This window comes from Capsicum annuum, chromosome 8, assembly GCF_002878395.1.
Source record: "Capsicum annuum cultivar UCD-10X-F1 chromosome 8, UCD10Xv1.1, whole genome shotgun sequence".
Lineage (NCBI taxonomy): Eukaryota > Viridiplantae > Streptophyta > Magnoliopsida > Solanales > Solanaceae > Capsicum > Capsicum annuum.
This window is the reverse complement of record NC_061118.1, coordinates 166,855,893-166,876,168: the sequence shown is the minus strand read 5'-3', so window position 1 is coordinate 166,876,168 and position 20,276 is coordinate 166,855,893. Positions and strand designations below refer to the sequence as shown.

General features: G+C 32.6%; 2 protein-coding genes across 2 annotated transcripts; both read left to right on the top strand.

Annotated features, from left to right (window-relative positions):
* Positions 1-357: 357 nt before the first annotated feature.
* On the top strand, positions 358-8,337 carry LOC107840291 (ceramide synthase LOH2). The gene is made up of 6 exons (XM_016684114.2): positions 358-806; positions 4,311-4,519; positions 6,397-6,552; positions 7,197-7,382; positions 7,468-7,646; positions 7,974-8,337. The coding sequence occupies exons 1-6, from the start codon at positions 687-689 to the stop codon at positions 7,991-7,993; spliced, it is 870 nt and encodes a 289-aa protein (XP_016539600.1). The 5' UTR covers positions 358-686; the 3' UTR covers positions 7,994-8,337.
* An 8,244-nt stretch (positions 8,338-16,581) lies between these two features.
* LOC107879509 (ethylene-responsive transcription factor ERF109) lies at positions 16,582-17,911 on the top strand. Its single transcript, XM_016726541.2, has one exon. It carries the CDS (start codon positions 16,674-16,676, stop codon positions 17,577-17,579), a length of 906 nt encoding a protein of 301 aa, XP_016582027.2. The 5' UTR covers positions 16,582-16,673; the 3' UTR covers positions 17,580-17,911.
* Positions 17,912-20,276: the final 2,365 nt, after the last annotated feature.

Below are 20,276 nucleotides of genomic sequence, written 5' to 3'. Positions count from 1 at the left end.
TTAATGATTACTTAATAATATGAATGAATTTGATTTTTTCTTCTTCTTAATTTGCTAAAGTGAATAAATAAATTACTGCTATGTTTCAGTCCAAATAAATTACTTCCCATCGAGTATTAATATAAAAAATATTTTTCTAATACACTACACAGACAAAAAGAATCAAAAGAAAAACAAATGCAGGGAGAAGATGTGGGGGGCATCATTACACATTGAGGGGCATTTGATATATGTAATAATAATAATAATAATTTTAGTATAAAATTTGAAATTAATTTTATTTTATATTTAAGATAAAATTAAATAAATTTTAAAAATTAATTTGATAAAATAACTATTAAAACTTTTTTACTAATTACGTAAATTAATAATAAAACGCACCCCGCGATTCACAAGATCTGCCCCTTGTTATTCCGTCATTTTAATTAACACACACAAATTTCCCTCTATTTCGTTAATATTCTCAATTCCGATTCCCTCCAGCCCCCACCCCCACCCACCCCTCTCCGGTAGTCCGACCCGTATTTGTTCCTCCATCGGACTTGGCACTGCGGTGGGCACAAGGGCTAATTCTTGTTGAATTTGGAAGCATTGATTTAATTTAGATGTGGATTCATCACGTTGCGCTATTTTTGTTATCATTTCGAAATTGAGGTGGTGCCCCCTGCAGCTTCTAATTCTCTGTGATGGAATCGATTTGGGCGAATGAAGATGGTGCCCCTGCTGTTTTTCATTTGATTTACGCCATTTACTTCGCTTTTGGTTTCGTCCTCCTCAGATTGTTGCTTGACAGATTCGTATTTCGTGTAAGCTTTCTTCCTTCTCTTTGTTTTTCTTCAGAAAAAATGTAACTCCTTCTTTCTGCTGTCCTTGATTTAATTATTAAATTTGAGTGCATTTGTGTACTCAATCTCGGCTTAACTCGTGTAATTAGAAGCTGAGAAAAATGGACGTCATGTTCAGCCAAGAAAAACAATAACATTCTTAAAGCAAATGCATACAAATGTGTCGTTCCCTTCTGCTTGATAATTTCCTTATTATAGATCCGAGCTGCTTTGTTTGGCTGAACGAAGCTATTTGGAAAGAAAAAAAAAGAAGAAGCAGCAATTTGGAAGAAATCCCGATGGAAAGGTTTTAAAAGAAGAAGCAATCTGGAAGAAATCCCGATGGAAAAGTTTTAGGCTTAATTAAGATTGTTATTAATTGATTGAATTAAATTGGGTTTAGTAAATCATGATTCTGAGTTTCTGGTGCAATGTGTATGAGCCAACTGTTTAGTAGCCAACATAAACTTAGTAAATGATGGATTGTAAACCACATTGTAATGAACCGGTGGTAAGTTTATTTATTTCAATTAAGTTTAAATGACTAAACTGAATTGGGGCTTCTTCAATTATACTTTTGGAACTTCCAATTTTTGTTACCATTAAGTAATTGAATATAATAGAAATGAAAGAAGTAGTTGAGATTTATCTTCGTAAGACAGCTTTATAAGAATTTGAGCTGTTGGACTTCTTTAGTTTCTGCTACAGGGCGACTTTCACCACCATTGAAATTGATGTGTAACTCATGTACATAAGTTGCCATCCTATCAGATCGGAAATATTAATTCGGTGCAATGGCTTGTGTTCTCAGATTTGAAATTTGTTTATTAGTTCATTTCGCATCCTCATTTTGGCACGTTTCATCACATAGATTTTAGTCGTATTGAGCTGTGATTTTGGTGTTGACATTCTTTGAACTGCCAATCGGTTCATGGAGGAGCGTTTTCTTGCATGTATTGCATTATGTACACCATTGTGTAGTTCCAGCAAAATCTAGATTCTTCTACAGATTACCATAGATCAGTATGTTTTTAAGGTGAGATGTAAGCTATGTTTACTCCTCTTCTCTCTCACCTCACACACAACATAGATGAGCAGATTCTGCCCGACTCGATTGTATGGGGGCCATTTATAGAGTTGGGTAAAACTAGATTATTTCTTTTTTCAGGATTTGAGGTACCTCTAAGTATGTTTAAATTCTTCCACTTAGATGTTTCCTCATTCTGTTGGGCATTCTTTGATTGTTCGACTCGAACTATTTCAATGCACAAAACTGCAAAAAAGCCGAAATGATTCCTTTCAGGTGGGGTTTTAAGATGAGTGCAAGTAAACAAGGAGAAAAGAAAAAGGATTGCATTTCAGCTATAAACACAAAACACTTTATGGACAAAGAAAATCAAAAAGTACAATTGAATAAAGTGTATCACTCGAGATTCAATAACTGCTTGAAGGTTCTAATTAGATGCAAACCTGCAATTTTTGAATCTGTAATTCAAATCAGTCCTAATTTGTTTGTTTTAATTTTCTAAATTCCTGTTCACTAACATATTTAATCATTACATTTCCTTGGCAATAATGTTACCAGTTCAAAAAAAAAAAAAAGCTTCCCTGGCAATTAATATACCACTTCTCCAATACTATTTATCTAGCAGTTGCATGCCTTGGCATTGGTACTTGTTCTTATAGTTATGGTCTCAATGGGAACAACATAACTCGATCTATACATGATGGTATCAGTTGCTAAGCTTCCAGCCTATCGAAAACTTTACTGCGTGTCTCATAGATCAATTCTATGTCCTCTGCAAATAACATACACCATCGCACCTTCCCTTGAATATGTTGTGTCAATTCGTCCATCACTAAAAGAAATAGAAATCGGTTAAGGGTTGATCTCTGGTGCAATCTCATCATGATCGGGAAGCGTTTTGAGTCTCCTTCAGTTGTTCTTACCCACGTCTTGGCTCCATCATACATGTTATTAATTGCCCTAATATTAGTCATAGGTACACCTTTAGACTCCAAACATGTCCATAGAACCTCCCTAGGAACTTTATCGTAAAATAAATACCATGTGTTAGTCTGTCGTCCTTTCCGTATACAGCTCCAACAATCTCCCTACAAGGTCAATTACTTCCGTAGTCAATCACCACGGCATGAATCCAAATTGGTTCTCGGAGATACACAAACCCCTCCTCATCCTCGTTTCGACCACCTTCTTCCATATTTTCATAGTGTGGCTTAGTAGCTTTCATGAGCAAGAAGAATAAAAGGCAAGAAATGTTGTAAAACATTCTAATGCCTGCTTCAACAATTCCACCAACATTCAGTTCAGCTTGCCAATTGTAGTTTAGTTGCTTTCCGGTTACAATTTTAAGGGGGAGGTCGAGTTACTATGTCAGGTATAACTATTAACGGCTACCCATATGTTAGCCTTCCTTTAGTTTTTAAATATTATCAGCCACGTCTTAATATCATGACAAGAGATTAGATTTAGTTGGTTAATAAAGGTTAATTCTTTGAAAATATTACTTGGTTACTTTTTATTAACATTTAATAGTTAAATAACATTTATTTATATTTATAGTTAGTTATAGAATCTCCAATGTTAAGCACTTTGGAAGTGTGAGTAAAATAAAAAAGTGCTTTTAAGCACTTTTGTTTAAGCTAAAAAGGCAAAAATAAGCAAAAAGCCGTAAGTTAGAATTCCTAGCTTGTGGCTTTTGACTTATAAGCCAAAAGCTATAAGTCCGTCCAAACACCCACTAAGACCAATATGGATCCCTCTCTAAGGTTTATTGATGCAGATTATGTCAAGTCAGTTGCACTGACCAAACAATATAAAAAAAGTCACTTGCAGTGGCCAATGAGTTTTCTGTTTGCAACAATTAAACATGAATATAAATTAAATATTGTATATGATAGTGAAGAACACGACGAATACACTTCCTGGTGATGTATTAATTGCATAATGCATCATCAACATGCAATATATTTAACTCTTTTGCGCTACCTTTGCTTGGAAATATGGCGCTTTTCCCCTTCAGGGCCTCCCACCACCACACTGTTTCTTCTGTGCAATTGTGAGAGGTAACTCTTAACTGAATATTTATAATATATTTAGTAAGTGGAGCGTGCTTTGTTAGGACCCGCTTGTTCCGGTAAATAGATTAAGCTTTTTTCTGCTATCACCAGTTTCTTTTTTGCATGTTGTATGCAACGTAAGTCAGTTCCATGAAATGTTAATAATACTGCGTTTACACTCATTTAAGCAAACAATAAGTTCAACTGCTTGAAAGTAGTCATTATAAGGAGCTAATATTCAGTTACTACTTTCCTGATGTTGAAGAATTCAAAAATTAGGTAAATTCTTAAAGAGTGAAGTGAATTTTCTTCGATACGTTTACATGGATTCGCAACTACTGATTTGGTTAAGTTACTTCACTCCATCTTTCTGACATATCTATGTTCCTTGTTTACCTTGTCCAGAGGCTAGCCATTTTGTTGCTGCACCTGGGAACAACCCATCCGAGGAACGATGAGGCTACTAGAGGAAAAATTGTTAAATGCTGTGAATCCATGTGGAAATTTGCTTATTATACCACTCTTGAGTTTTGTGTCCTAAAAGTTGCGTATCATGAGCCATGGTTCCTAAATGTGAAGGAATATTTCAGGGGTTGGCCAAATCAAGAACTAACGTAAGTATCACATCCTAATTGTTCTATGACCTAGTATAGGACACATGGCATTCAATATTTAACATCTGTATAAAACTAAAATTAGTTTGTTACATTAAATAATTGAGCAAGCAAGAAAGAACACTTGTACTTTTTGAGGGAAACAACAACATTGCTAACTATACTTGGTTCAATTCAAAATAGTGTAGTTAGTGCAGATCTGTTGTTATGTTCATAAATTGGGATTTCACAAGAAGCATGTTTTACTTCTTACTCCATATTAAGTTTGCATTTCTTAAGTTTTTACAGTATCTTCTTGTCTCCTATACAAAGTGTATTCAGTATTGAGTTTTTTGAGGATTTTAGAGAAAGAAAAAGGAAAAATCTTATTTTGCCATCCTACTGTCAGAAATCTTTTCTTACGGCCTGTGGTCTTCTTACATAGGAGTGTGGCACATTTCTCCTTTGGTGGTAATAAAACACAAACTTGGGAACTCTTTGTTCCTAACCCATAGAGGATCTATGAATGAAGTTCATGTAAGCATGGTTAGGTATTGTGATCATGAATTGAGATTCTCGTCCGACAACTTGTTCATGTCATAATGATTTGATGCATGGATTATCCATTCAAAAATATTTCTCGTGCATGGTCCATGTCATATTGCTAATTGTTTATGGAGTATCCATTTCAAAAATTCTTCTCCTGCATGGTCAATGTCATATTGCTAATTGTTACCAGTATGTATCTTGTCTAGTGCTCGATAGGCTCTATTTGCTAGCCTTCAAGGGCTACCTGTGTTACTTAATTGTTACCAGTATGTATCTTGTCTAGCACTTAAGAGTTTTTATCTGGAAGCATTCAGGAGGTTCTATGCTTTTTAGGAGTGGTTTCACCTTTGTGAGATTCATATATCTAGAAAATATAGAAAATAGGATATCAAAAAATAAAGAGAAGTTCTATGTCAACCTCTCAAAAAAAATAAAAAAATAAAATTAAAAGAAAGAGAACTTCTAATACATCTTATTTCTATTTGCATAATATCGTGATGAGATGTATTTTGCTCAATGGTTGTAATATATGTAAATTTCCTTAGGAATGCCCTCTTAGCACCTTATTTTTGGGGTAAGTGTTGCAGATCCTCCTCCTCCATCTTCTTCTTAACTCGTTGCTGATTCTGTCCTCATTATTTCCATTCCTTTTGTTTCATTTCTCCATGCTACATGGCTACACCTAAATTTTACCTTGTGCGCCAGAACATGCATCATCACCTGAGAAAATAGCACTCGATGTCTGAAATGTGTGCGCTCCCTCTCTTGACATCTCCTTTTATCTTTCTTTCTTCTATCTGAACACCTTCACTATGCCAAATTTTATTCAGAATTTTCCTGAAAGTCTAATTGTCTAAGCAACTATTTCTATTCGCTCATACTTCGCAGTAAGCATGCTATTGGCAAAGGGGAACTCACCAAACACCGCATCTAGTAGGATATCCATCACCATTTTATTAAACAAATTAAAGAAAAAGGAACAAGAAATAGGGCCTCTTAAGAAACCATATTACTGTCTAGGCAAGACTTCTTTCTGGTATAACATGCATACTTTTGTTGCAGTCATTCGAATTACTAAATCTTTTGTAGATTGATCGTAAGTCCAACTAGAATTGCCAATCCATGTTTCTACACTTGAGAATTGAAACTTCTGTGCTCCCAAAGTTTTGCTTTTTCAGTTATCATTAGAACTGTGAGCAACATTTATTACTTACACTGCATACTTGCTTCAGAAAAAGGATGAGTGTTACAGGATACTTGATAAAATGTTCACATGGGCGTTTTACTTGATAAAATGTTCACATGGGCGTTGATAGAATCTGACTTCTTATGTTCATTTCTCATTTCAGGTCTGGAATTAAACTTATCTATATGTGCCAATGTGGGTTCTACCTCTACTCCATTGCTGCTCTCCTTGTTTGGGAAACGCGACGGAAAGACTTTGCAGTAATGATGTCTCATCACATAGTCACAGTTATTCTGATTTCATTCTCATATATTTCAAGGTAAAGTTTAATTTACCAGTGGTTAACCTTTTGTTTTTTAGTTATCACTTTCCTCCTTTCATTGTCTTTTTTTCTTTTGTGTATGTATACCCTATCTTGATATGAAAACAGGGACATGATTTATGTATGATGTTATCAACACTTTTATGGTCTCTATACTTATGGTGGTGCAATACAAGTAGGAATTTTACATGTGCTTGGAATTTTCATATGCACTAACCACATAGCTCAGACATTCTTTGGCATATTTTGAGAGATAACTTTTCTTTTTATTTTCAATTGATGGTGGGGTAAGGGATGCTTGGTCTAAGTAGATTTTAAACTTTGAAGACCTGGTTCGAGATTAAAAATAGGAAGAACAGTTAGATGCCAATAATGGTGATAATATTAATTTGCATATTCATATATAAAGAAACCTAGTGTTTTTTGGTGCATAAGAGTTTCAATGGCAGCGATTATCTGACAAAATCCAGACTACTTGGAATTTTGGAAGATTTCTCTAACCCAGTGTTATTTCGCTGACTCTCGAGGAAACAAATTAGCAAATGCAAAATTTTCCTATTGCTGCCTGCACATTAGAAGAATGGAGCAGTTTTAATCTGTTTCAGTTTGCGTATTAATTTGATGTGTTTTGACATGTGTAGCTTCTTTCGAATTGGGATTGTTATTCTTGCATTACATGATGCAAGTGATGTCTTTATGGAGGCTGCCAAACTTTTTAAATATTCGGGGCAGGAGCTTGGAGCTAGCGTACTGTTTGGTTGTTTTGCTGTCTCCTGGCTTGTACTTAGGCTGTTTTTCTTTCCATTTTGGGTCATACGATCCTCAAGGTTGGCACTTATCAGATTTTCTACTCATGATATTGTTCCCCTTTTCTGGTTTCTCCTAATTAGTTCGATGTGTTTCACTTCCCAGCTATTATCTGTGTGAGGTCTTGAAGTTGTCAGAGGCATATGATACAATGTTATACTACTTCTTCAACACAATGCTCTTGACCTTACTTGTGTTCCACATTTATTGGTGGGTTCTCATCTGTTCAATGATCAGGAGACAGTTGAACAATAGAGGGCAAGTTGGGGAAGACATAAGATCTGGTAAGCATTTTAGTGTCATTTTGAACTTACCGGTACACTATGTTGTTGAATTTATGCTTGATATATAGTGCTAGTCCTACACCCCTTTCCATTGTTGTCTGTTCCTACAAAAAAAATCAAGAGTGGAACTACTAGAAAAGTATGAAATGAGTAATCAAAGTACTTTTCCGAAAAAAAAAAAAATTCCTTTTTAACTTTTCTTGGTTGTATCCGAAAGGAATTCAGAGTCCACTTGTATGGTTTGAATCCTCTTTCCCAACTTTCAGCTTTTGAGGTTTCATTATCCTCTTTTAACTGCTTGCATTGTCTTTTCCCTTCTGTATACAGATTCGGAAGATGATGACTAATTTTTGAAGACTGCACTCAGATTCTTCAGTGGAAAATGTGGTTGGAATATTTCATCTGAGTTGTAGGTTTGCCTCTGCATCTGATCCATTTCCCCCCAGTAGACATAGCTTGACATCTTCTACGCTTTTATAGTCAACTATACATTTTTTGGGTGGTTTTGGTTATAGAAATAGAACTGGTAGCATTAGATGCGGGGATATTATCAGTTTTAACTCGTCATTACATTTTTGTTGTACAAAATAATAGGTGTCTTCTTCTTGTATAATTGTCCCCTAAACAAGTATTCAAAGCGATTCAAGCAAACCATCTTCACTTATAAATGCCTCGTTCTGTTGCTGCTGGATACTTTGGTTTGCAGCTATTGTGGAATCAGGCCATGTGCTGCAGAGGATTTTAACTCCATGGATTCAACCTTTATACTCCTAACTGTTATCACTGAGCTCACTATAGTTTTAATATTTTATGGGTTCAGAATCTAGCGTTTGCTGCAGTTTTGTTGTTTTCCACTTACATATTTACTTTCTTGTGTTTAAATTGTTGGGTTTGGTCGAACCCGTAGCACTAGGACTGCAACCACCATTGGTGCCGCCGTGGCTCTAGATCCTTTTTCGACAAAGCTATTGGCAATGCTGCTACCATTGCAAAGAGGGAAAGAATGTTAATAGTGATTTTTTTCCCTTCTATCCCGCAGCATAGGGTGGTGGGATATAGTACTTGATGAAACAGGCGTGTTGAAGTTGATCTGAATTTTGAGGCGAAATGATCTACCGGGACTCTTTTACTTGTTCGAGTTTGTAAAGTGAATCCTTCAATCCCTCAAAATACAAGATTTTAAACTCCTCTGACTATATGTGTGGCTCACTCTCCCTCAAAAATTCAACATCATATCCACGTCACATATCAATGACATATCATAATATCTACATTAATTAATTTTTTAAATTATCAATCAATAATGTTAAATGAAAAATAAAATAATAAATTAAAGAATTATTTTTTAAAATAAAATTCATCTCCACCATTATTTAAAAATTAAAAATAACAAATTAATCAAAAATTAGTGCCATGTCATTATTATTTTTATTAATTATTAATAAAAAATATCAAACAAAAAAATAATAATTTTAAGTTATTTTTTAAAATAAAATTACTATTATATCACTTCTTCCACCTCCCACAACCACACTAGCTCCACCTTTCTCTCTTGTCTTCTCCGGCAAAGGATCCGTGAAATTTCGGCAACCCACAAACAACCCCAGCCCCGCTGCTCAGCCTCCAACTCTACTGTCCCATTTTCTTTGCTCGATTGTTTTCAATGAAGAATTCAATTTCTCCATATTTGCTCATAAAAAAGCATAAAGTTGATGCCAAATAAGTGAAATTCTTTTCTTATTTGACTTGAAATTTCAATTATATATTCATAAATGCAAACTCCAATTACAATTTTGGATTGATTTCACATAAAATGGTTTCTTTTTTAATAAAAGATTAAAGGTAATTGTAGAATAAAAGAAGAAGAAATTTCAGATTGAGAAATAAAAAGTGTTGCATATATCACAGTGGAAGTTAGCCGCATATATTATGTAGTCAAGAGTCTTCGGGAGAGTTTTGAATTCTGTTGGTTTATTTAGCTGCATGTTCATATTTATTAAACGAAATTAGTCAGCGTTCTCGAAGATTAAGTCATTAATGAATGCACATATATGTTATACATAAGATAGTCAAATGTTATTTTTGAAAGTCAGATTGACTGAGTCAATTTTGACCGTATGCGTCCACAGCAGACCTTTTACGTGGCCACACGAACACATAGAAAGTCAAAACAATTTTTTATCCATCTTTTGTTCTAATTACCACCACTAGTGCTTTTTTACATGTTTATAAACAATTTGTTCATTCTCTACTGCCTAGTGCCTGTAAATAAATACTCTGCTACTTTGTTTTCATATTCTCTCCCTATTAAATAAGACTTTCAAAATATGATTAACTATAAATAACATAAATATTACACCCTCTTTCACCTTTTTAATTACTTCACTCTCTCTCCCTATTATAATATACATAACATAGACAACATATACATAGCATTCTATGTATATGTTGAGATTTTTATAATATATTTAAGGAGTTGAAATTTTTTAAATATTGAAAATATAAATTGTGTATTTATGTAATTTTTAGATAAGATTTGTTTAGTATAATACACCTCTATTACCATGCATATAGTTATTATACTGGAAAAGGTAGCGTTCAGATTCATTAAACTCTACCTTTTCCAGACTCTAACACACAGATTTGTTGTGTTTAATATACTACTGTTTTATTCCTTCGAGTGATCAATTTCAAGTCTCACTTTCATAGGGTTCCAATTTTTTAACATTTTTTTAAGGCTACCAATACAAATTTATTTGTATTTATATCAAATCAATAAATAGAGAAAATATAAAATAGTATTACATCATTTTATTCTATTAATTAATACTTATCAAACTGGATTTTACATCTTGACAACTGCTATCCTATTATTTCACATTCAGACCATCAGATTTTAGCACTTTCTACCCAAATAAACAGAATTAATTATTCAATTATTTTATCAGATATAGTTTTATAATAGTACGAACGAGTAATAATTTGGCTAGGAAAACAATTTGACTAAATATAATGTGGTAGTCTTCCACTCAGGCCAGTGTCAAATGCGAGTATACTCCAATTTCTTTTATTTTTATTTCTTCCACTACATATTTTAAACTTTTTCTCCACCACAATTTGTTTGTTATAATCACATTAATTTATCACATATATGTTTTTCGTACTCATTGATTTTCTCAGAATAATAATTCAATAATTATGACCTTAGCTTAAATGCCAAATTTTCTGGTGCACATAAAATATGAGAACAATTAGGATCTACTCGTAGAGTTTTTTTTTTCTTCTCTTTTTATATAATGCATAGATGAGTCATGAGGATAACTACTTATTTTTTAGTCACATGAGAATTTGCATACCGACCTTTATTTTAGAAAAGGGAAAATGTCATTGTATGAATAAAGTGAACTTTATTTTGAGTCAGATCAAAAGGAAACTTATCATTGTTTGAAGGGACATAACAACCAACTTCAAATCTATTTGTGTGGATATATATAGAATCAACATTAATCCATATCTTGTTTTGTCTTACAACTATTGCACTACCTAATCCAAAGTTCAAATCCACTTTTATAATATCTTTTTCGTGGATATAAATTCACATTTATCCATATCTTGTATTGTTTTTAAGCTTTTGAATTATGTACATCACCTAAGTAAGCTAGCTTTACACTTTACTAGAAAAAAAATAATGGCGGAGCTATGAAACAATTTGTACTGCCTGTATAGGCAAAAACTAAAAAAGTTTTGTGTCGAATCAAAATCCCCAAACATAAAATTTTTGCAACTTTTTGAATCTGATAAAAAAAAAAGGGTTTTAGTCCTAATTCAATCCCAGTAGTTAGTTTAAGAGGAAATCCAAGATTATAAAATTAAAGGAACCAAGGAACGCTTATTCCATCAATGTGAGATTATAAAATCGTTCACACATTCAAAACTAGATAATTTGAAGTGTTTACTCAAAAAAGGAAACCAAGGAACTCTTATTCCATCAATGTGAGATTATGAAATCGTTCACACATTCAGAACGGGACAATTTGAAGCGTTTACAATACAAGACTCAAAAAAGGAAACCAAGGAACTCCTATTCCCCATATTGGTATGACCACTACCCACACTACCCTGGGACTTAGAGCCTGGAGCTCTATCCCAACTATCCTGTTTGAACTTAGGCACTGGCACACTTGCTGAAGATACAGCTGGGGCTAAATTTCTGGCGGAACTGAGAATGGTTACCGCCTTCCGACCTTGGCTGAGAAAAGTTGAAACTACTTGTTCTGGCCCTCTTATTCTCTCTTTCCTTCTCTTTGAGCTTCTACTCCTTAGTCTGTTGAGCATGAAGCATTAGTCTAGAAAGGTCCATCTCCTTAATCAGCATGGCAGTCCTACACTCCTTGACAACACTATCAGAAACACCAGATACAAACTTACTCATCCAGGACCTAGAGTCAGCCACCATAGTTGGAGGGTTGGAGCATACCTTTCCAACTACGTGAACTTAAGCGAGTACTCCTTCATACTCATAATACCCTGCATCAAGTTTATGAACTACTGAACCTTAGATTCCCTCACTCTAGATGGAAGAACTTGTCTAAGAAAGCCGTGGAAAACTCCTCCCATCCCATAGGCGCTGCTTCCAAACCCCTGTCTTCCTTTCACTACTTAAACCAGGTGTGATCTACTCCCTGTAACTAATATGCAGCCAACTCTACCTCTCATTTGAAGTAACACCCATGATGTCCTTAGTAGCTTAGTTGGTTAGTTACCTGAGCTCTCACCTTGTTGGTGAGGGTTCGATTCTCCACATTGTAATCTCCTCCCTCATTCCCCTTCCCGTACCCCCAATTTAAAAAGGAAAAAAAAGAACTCTTATTCCATCAATGTGAGATTATGAAATCGTTCACACGTTCAGAACTGGACAATTTGAAGTGTTTACAATATAAGACTCAAAAATAATGAATAGGGATGAAGTTGATTAACTCTAATACTATGATATAAGAATGGACCTTTAATCTAACTCAACACGAAAAACTTGCTCAAGAGGAGAAGAATCCAATTAAGGATTACCCCTTTATACCATTGATATAGGACTCCAACATAATCTTTTTTTAGAATTTTTGGTTTTGCCATTATATAGATATCCCCTTAATTAGAAAGAAATTAATTGAATTTTGTTGTGTATGAAATCATTTTTGTTAGGGAACGATTTAACCCTCAAATGTGGAGCTTCCCTCCGTGAATTACTATTTACTCGAATCCTAATGCGAATAATGAACATCGTGTGAGAAAACTAAAATTAAGAAAGAAATTAACACTCCTCCGTTCCAAGTGTTTGGCTCCCAACAAAGTTTAAGAACAAGAGAAAAAAATAATTAAAATAAGTCATAAATATTTATGTAATTATAAATTATTAGATTAAAGATAAAATGATTTTTTTTTTAATTTTTATAAAATATAAAAAAAGTGTAAATCTTTTTAAACTAATTAACAGAAAAAGAATGTCACACAATTTTTTAAATGGGGAGAATATATAAAGCTTAACCCCACAAAAACTTTTTGTTTAATTGAAGATTGTCATGCTATTTATCTTCAAAGGAGGAATCTTGTGTGTCTTTTAGCTACCGACCTAATTAAGGTTGTGTACCAGACCACTACACTACTACTTTCTCCGTCTCAAATTATGTGTTATCATTTTTTTTAATTCATCCCAAAATAAGTGTCGTCTTTTCTTATTTGACAACTTTTTAAAGACACAATTATCCTTTTACCCTTATTGATCTCATTTAATTAAAAAAAAAGGATATTGACATATTTTTTGATAAAAAATAATTTAATAAACTTTATCAAGTCTTTTCTTATTTCTTAAAATCCATGCCACATATAAAATGAAACGGAGGAGTATATTATTAAGTAACATCACTTATAGCTTATGGCCAAAAATATAGTGTACGGAATATACAATAAGTGAAAGTGAAAGCTCAAAAATACTCACGTTGTTTGGGGTGGTGCCCACAAAATTACAACCTTATGATTCCATGAAACGTCTAATCAAAAATGGCTCCATGAAAAAGAATGTAGTTTAATTTACCTCATTCATTCTGCATTCCATATATATCTTTGTAAGTATCTATCAATGAATCTGCAATTAGGACAAAAATGAAAAAGCATTATTTGTACTAGCTATCTCCTCCTTTTTTTTTTTTTTTTTTTTTCATTAGCACGAGTTAATAAGTTCAACTTTTTAACGTCAAAGCAATAGAAGAACTTCTTCTTTTTATATAATAAAAGAGAATTGAGCATAAACTTCATTCACAATATAAGACGTATTTTATCTTTTTCCTTATTTGCTTTTATATAATATAAGAATGCTAAATTTTGACACATCAATTTATTTCTTATAGTTTAATTTATTTTCCTTTTTGTTGTGTCTGAGTATACGTACATACGTAGAACTAAAGCTTAATGTAAGATTAAATTGAAGTATTTAAACAATGATGCCAGTGATGTTGACGGGGGCTTTTACTATTAAGTAGTAATAAATAAAATCATAGAACCAAATAAGATTAATTATGGATTATTGGTGGAGTTCTTAAAATTCAAGAGTAGTGTTAATTAATTGAGTAGTTATTGGTTTGTGTTAGTATATCTGTTAAGTGAAACGCTGATCAGTGGTTATTTACAGCCCTGCATCTAACAGTTTCAATTCTTAAAAAATACTACTGTAACACATGTAGATCACAAGTATTTATTCATTTTGGTAATGATTAATTTATTGCCTATTTAGTATTACTGGATAGGATTGGACATGTTGGATTACGACGTTGGGGCTTTTGTGCTTTAGCCAGATGCCCTACTTGTACACGTATAGGGTTGTTGTTTGGTTGAAAAATAAGTTATTTCGAGATTATTAATTTCAAGGTTAATTATTTCTTTCTTAAAGAGAAAACAAGAAAAATACTAAAATATTGAGATAATTAATTTCAGAATTAATTATCTCATGCATTTTGTCTCAATCAAATATTGGATAAACTGTTTTTCTAACTTAATCTCGAAATTAATTATCCATCCTTATCCCTCCTACCAAACGATCCCATAGAGGTGGTTTCCTAGTGGCTTTAGCTCTCAAAGAAGTAAGAAAGATATAATTTTAACTGCTTCCTTCGTTTCAATTTGTTTGTATTAATTTCTATTTTAGTCCGTTTTAAAACGAATACTTTTTTCTCTTTTAGAAACACTTTAATTTTTAATTTTTACACAATATATTTAAGACAACAAAATCAAAAAGTCATTTTAATACATTTTACAATCTTCAGTTTTAAATCACAAATTTTAAAATGTTTTTAAAAGATTTCTTAAACTCCAAGCTGTCAAAATCTTAAGAATTTATCTATCTTATTTTGAATTGCCATAAAATTTTACAAAAATAACTGGTGATATTTGCTCATCTCAACAATTTCTCAATGGTTAGATCAGCTCAGCCCTTTAAAATTTAATATACTTCCTCCTTTCACTTTTATTTATTACTATTTTCTTGATTAATTTTTTTTTTTTAATATATCAAGAAAAGGTAATCTTTTTTATATATTTTATCCTTAGATTTAACTGTTTATTCTCCAAATCATATTCAAGACATATTACTTTAAACATCAATTAATAGGGATAGTGTGGTAAAATAGTCATATCAATAATTATTTTATTGATGAGTGTATCATATCAAAAAGTGACAAGTAAAAGCAAACACAACTTCCTCTGTTTCAATTTACGCAATAAGTAACTACATTCAATGACTTTAAAACTTGATGGTCTTAAACTTTGATCCCACTTATACATTGGCAAGCCTTTAGAGCTAAAAGGTAAAACTTGTTAAACTTAAAATTTCGCCCATAGACTATTAGCGTGGTCAAGAGTTCAAAACACCCAATTTCAAGGTCATTTTTGTAATTCACCCAAATTTATATGAAAACTTTTGATTGGAGATGAAGTTTAACTTGAAAAAATAAAATTAATTGTCATCTAAAACAAATCACAAAAATTTATATAGTTATAAACCATTTTATTAGAGCTAATTGAAGAGTTTAAAAGTGATTTCTTACTAATTATACAAAGATGTTATTTTTTTTTTGAGATAAACTAAAAAGAAAATAGTATCACATAAATAAATGAGTACATTAAGAGCAGGCATTTATTTAAGAAATACGGATAGACTTTTAAAATTTGTGTTCTAAAATCTCCTTCGTCACATTTTATTTGGCTCATATTGATTGTGTACTTCTCTTAAAAGAAATCTATAATGAGTTTATTTTTACTAAATCGACCTTATTAATTATTAAAAACCTAAATTTCGATTACTAATAATTTATGTAGTCATTTATGAGATAGTTAGTATTGGAAAAATATAAATCTTCTCTTGACTTCATAAATTGAATAATTATAAATTAAAATAACTATTTTTACAAAGATTAACAACTAAAATGACAATCAAGTTGATTTTTTAAAATTAAATTGTTATCAAATATAAAATGAGATAAGTATTTTTTTTTTGAATTGCCTTGCCTAAACTAAAAATGTGTCATGCATGCGTATTTTTTAAATTTTATAACGACATAAATGAGTAGATTTATGAAATATAAATGGGAAAATAAAAACTAAAAAAACAAGTGTCAAATCAGAAAAAGTGGAACCGACTGAATTAATCACAAGGACTAAAAGGATTAGCGGATGAAAAATGTCGCTATTTAAGTGGGCAATGGACCCCTCTTTAATTTAATAACACAAACATAAGTCACAAGCCAATTTAATTAGCCGTGTGAACGCGCCCCTAGCTGGTGTCCGTCATCAAATACATCACCTGATAATATATACTCCCAAATATAAGCACATCACTTTTTATGCCAACTAAGCTCCTTCATATAAATTCTTATTCCGTGTATTTTAAGTGTATGACTTTTAACCCCCCCGCGTATATATACCACTACTTCCCCCTTTGACCTCTCTCACTACTTTCATACCTCAGAATAACCATAACTTAATATGACCAAAAATTCCAATTTTTCAAACATGCATTGGTTAAATAAGAGATTCAAACAAGATGGAACTTCGAGTTCCCTCCAAAACAACCAGCAATTTCAGCAGCAGATTCCGAGGCGGCTTACTGGAGATCAAGAGTATTCTGTTATGGTTTCTGCTTTGAAAAATGTAATCAATGGTAATATTCCTATAGATAGCAATCAAGGACTCAATATGTTTTCGCCTTTTCAGTATTCTACTGGAATGAATGCTACTTCCTCGCCCTCGACAAGCATGTCTACGAGTTTCGAACAAGTATTGGGTGTACCAGCAGAACAAGAACCTTGTCAATTTTGTAGAATCCAAGGTTGTTTAGGCTGCGACATTTTTGGAACTACGTTTGGTTCTTCTTCTTCTTCTGCTGCTGCTGCTGCTGCTACTGCAACAGCTACTATTGCTCCTGTTGCTGATAATAAGAAGAAGAGTGCTAGTACAAGCGCGATCGCGAAGAAGAAGAAGAAGAATTACAGGGGAGTGAGACAGAGGCCATGGGGAAAATGGGCAGCAGAAATTCGCGATCCTAGAAAAGCAGCGCGTGTTTGGCTAGGGACATTTAACACAGCGGAAGATGCAGCAAGAGCTTATGATAGAGCCGCCATTGAATTCAGAGGTCCACGAGCTAAATTGAATTTCTCATTTGCTGATTATACTGTTGAAACTCCAGAACAACAGAGCACTTCGTCTTCTTCACCACAACAGTTGCAAGAAGAGCCTCAACAGTCGTTGCAGCAAGGGAATAATAATTCTGATTTCGGAAGTGAAATTTGGGATCAATTGATGGGTGACAATGAAATTCAAGATTGGTTGACGATGATGAATTTCAATGGTGACTCTTCCGATTCTACTGGCGGGAATGTTCACAGTGTTTAAGTTGTAGTTACGTGCACTAAGCTCCCGCTATACCTAAGGTCCGGGAGCTAGGTCAAAAGAAATTAAGTTACAGTAATTTGAATTTGAAAAAAAAAAAAAAAGTTACAAGTCAAAAATAATAAAAAGAAGTTAGTATATTAAGGTGCTTTGCAGTTTGCCCTGTTGTATTTTTATCAGATCTGGGCTCTAGTACTTTGATAAAAAAAAGTTGGTAGTAGTAATTGTCTACACATTTCGAGTTGTGCCGTACGTAGTTAGGCATAATAGTTGAATGAAATGTAAAGAACTAAAGATTATGAGGTATTAATGTGAGTACAATCTTGTTTCTGTAATTATTTTCTCACTTTTAGAGATGGAGTGAGCTTAGATAATGTGAATTTAATTGAATCTAAATACTCTAACGTGAAATGAAATATAAGGTGGTAGAAATAACTAAGATCTAATATCGTAAATTTAATGCTAAAAAGTGTTAAGAATCACCACTCCAAATTCATACTTTGAATCTATTTGTCAAATTTGGTGCATCAAACACTGAATTCAGAATTGTTGATGAACGACAAATATGCTCCTCCACCCCCACACTAATTTATGTGGCATCCTTTTTTGATTGTAGTTCATCTCAAAAACGAGAAAAAAATTTTAAAAATCTTAATTATTCTTTTATATCATGCCAAGTCAAATAATGTCATGACGGATGAAGTAATTGAATCAGATGAAATCACCTGGTGATTATGAAAGTCAGAGAGTCACCGGACCCACTAAAATTGCCAAGTAGATTTTAAAAAGGCTCATTTTAGATGTCGACCGGAAAAAAACGTGCCATATATTAAGCATATTTAACATGTGCAGACTTAATTATAAAGAAAGAAATTGTAGCACGAGGGGGAGATATAAAAGTGTTATCCACTCGTTAATTTATTCTAGTACAACCAAGTTGGTAAAAAAAAAAAAAAAAACCTAAACATTCGAAATAGAGAATATACGGACACGTGGTTGAATTTGGGATGCAGTGATGCTCACAGCAGCACAGTCAGTTACTCGGTATTGTTGACAGGAACGAAATACAACGCGTACGGATTTAATATATTCTTATTCCATATTAGGGAAATAAATTAATTATTTTATTTGGTTAGTTTTATATTCACTTTAGATTTATTATCTAATCGTAATATTATAACTTGTTATAATTATATTATGAAGAATATTTTATTTCATAAAAAAAAATAAAATTAATAATTTAACATTTATTAAATGATGAATAATATATTCTTTATCAATAAATTAAAATATATTCTCTAATAACAAGTTAATTTCATTTCTATTGCGTATTGAATGAAGTTGAGCTTTTAAGTCGTCAACACTATATACTGATTTACTCCATATTACAACTACCTTAATGTGCATATTGCAATTCGCATCATAAAAAAATCATGAAAGTTCATATTATAGAAGTTACATATAAAGAACATACACATTAACACTCACACACATACAACTATTTTTTTCACGTTAATTATGAGAAAATAGATGAAAAAAGAAATACAAAATTAGTATACAGTTTTTTAATCTCTTGTTCGATAGCCTATTTGACAAACGATCAACCTTCAAAAGCCTATAAAATTTACAATAATAAAAAAAATCATGAAAGTTCATATTATAGAAGTTACATATAGAGAACATAGCCATGAACACTCACACGCGCACATACCTATTGCTTTTACGTTAACCATAAGAAAATGGACGAAAGAAGAAATACAAAATTAGTGTATAATTTTTTAAGCTCTTGTTCGATAGCCTTTTTGACAAACGATCAACCTTTCAAAACTCTATAAAATTTACAATAATAAGAAAATCATGAAAGTTCAAATTATAGAAGTTATATATAGAGAACATACTCATGAACACTGACACACACATACACCTAATTTTTTTAATGTTAACCATGAGAAAATACACAAAAAAGAAATACAAAATTAATGTATAATTTTTTTAATCTCTTATCCGATAGCCTCTTTGACGAACAATCAACCTTCAAATGTCTTCTTAATAATCTTGAATTTAATACTATAAATAATAATATAAAGAACACTGTCACACCCCTTTTTTAACTCCAAATGATTATGATTTCAAAGTTCGAAAGGGTTTTATTATCAAAGTGACAAAAGATGAAAATTTTTTGTTTCGAAAAGGATTATTTACATTTAAACTCAGAGTCGCCACTTGGCATAATCGGGTGTGCCAAGTCACCTTTGAAAATCCTTTTTCAAAATGATTTTGACTCTAAAACTGATCCGCGAATAGAGATTCCGACTAAGAAATTCTGTTGACCGAGGGGAAGGTGTACCCCTCGATCCCGTGGTTCGACTATGATCGCTTGGTGGAGAATATCGGATAGTTTAACACTACGAATGTATAATCACATAGACACACAATAATTAAACAAACAAACACAAACAAAACGAATCCCCAAAAATGTAATGTCCAGTCCAATTATACAGTCCAAAAATAAAAAATGCAAAAGTATAAATCCTATTCTAAACTAGTCCTAGACTATGCACTACCCGACGCCTCGGGCCTTCATCACGAACGTCCTCTAAATACAAGATACTTCGGGGCATTCCTCAAATAAATCAATACAAATACCTCGAGGCATTTCCCGGCTAAATGAAGACATTTTTTCTCAATTTTATGCGTTAA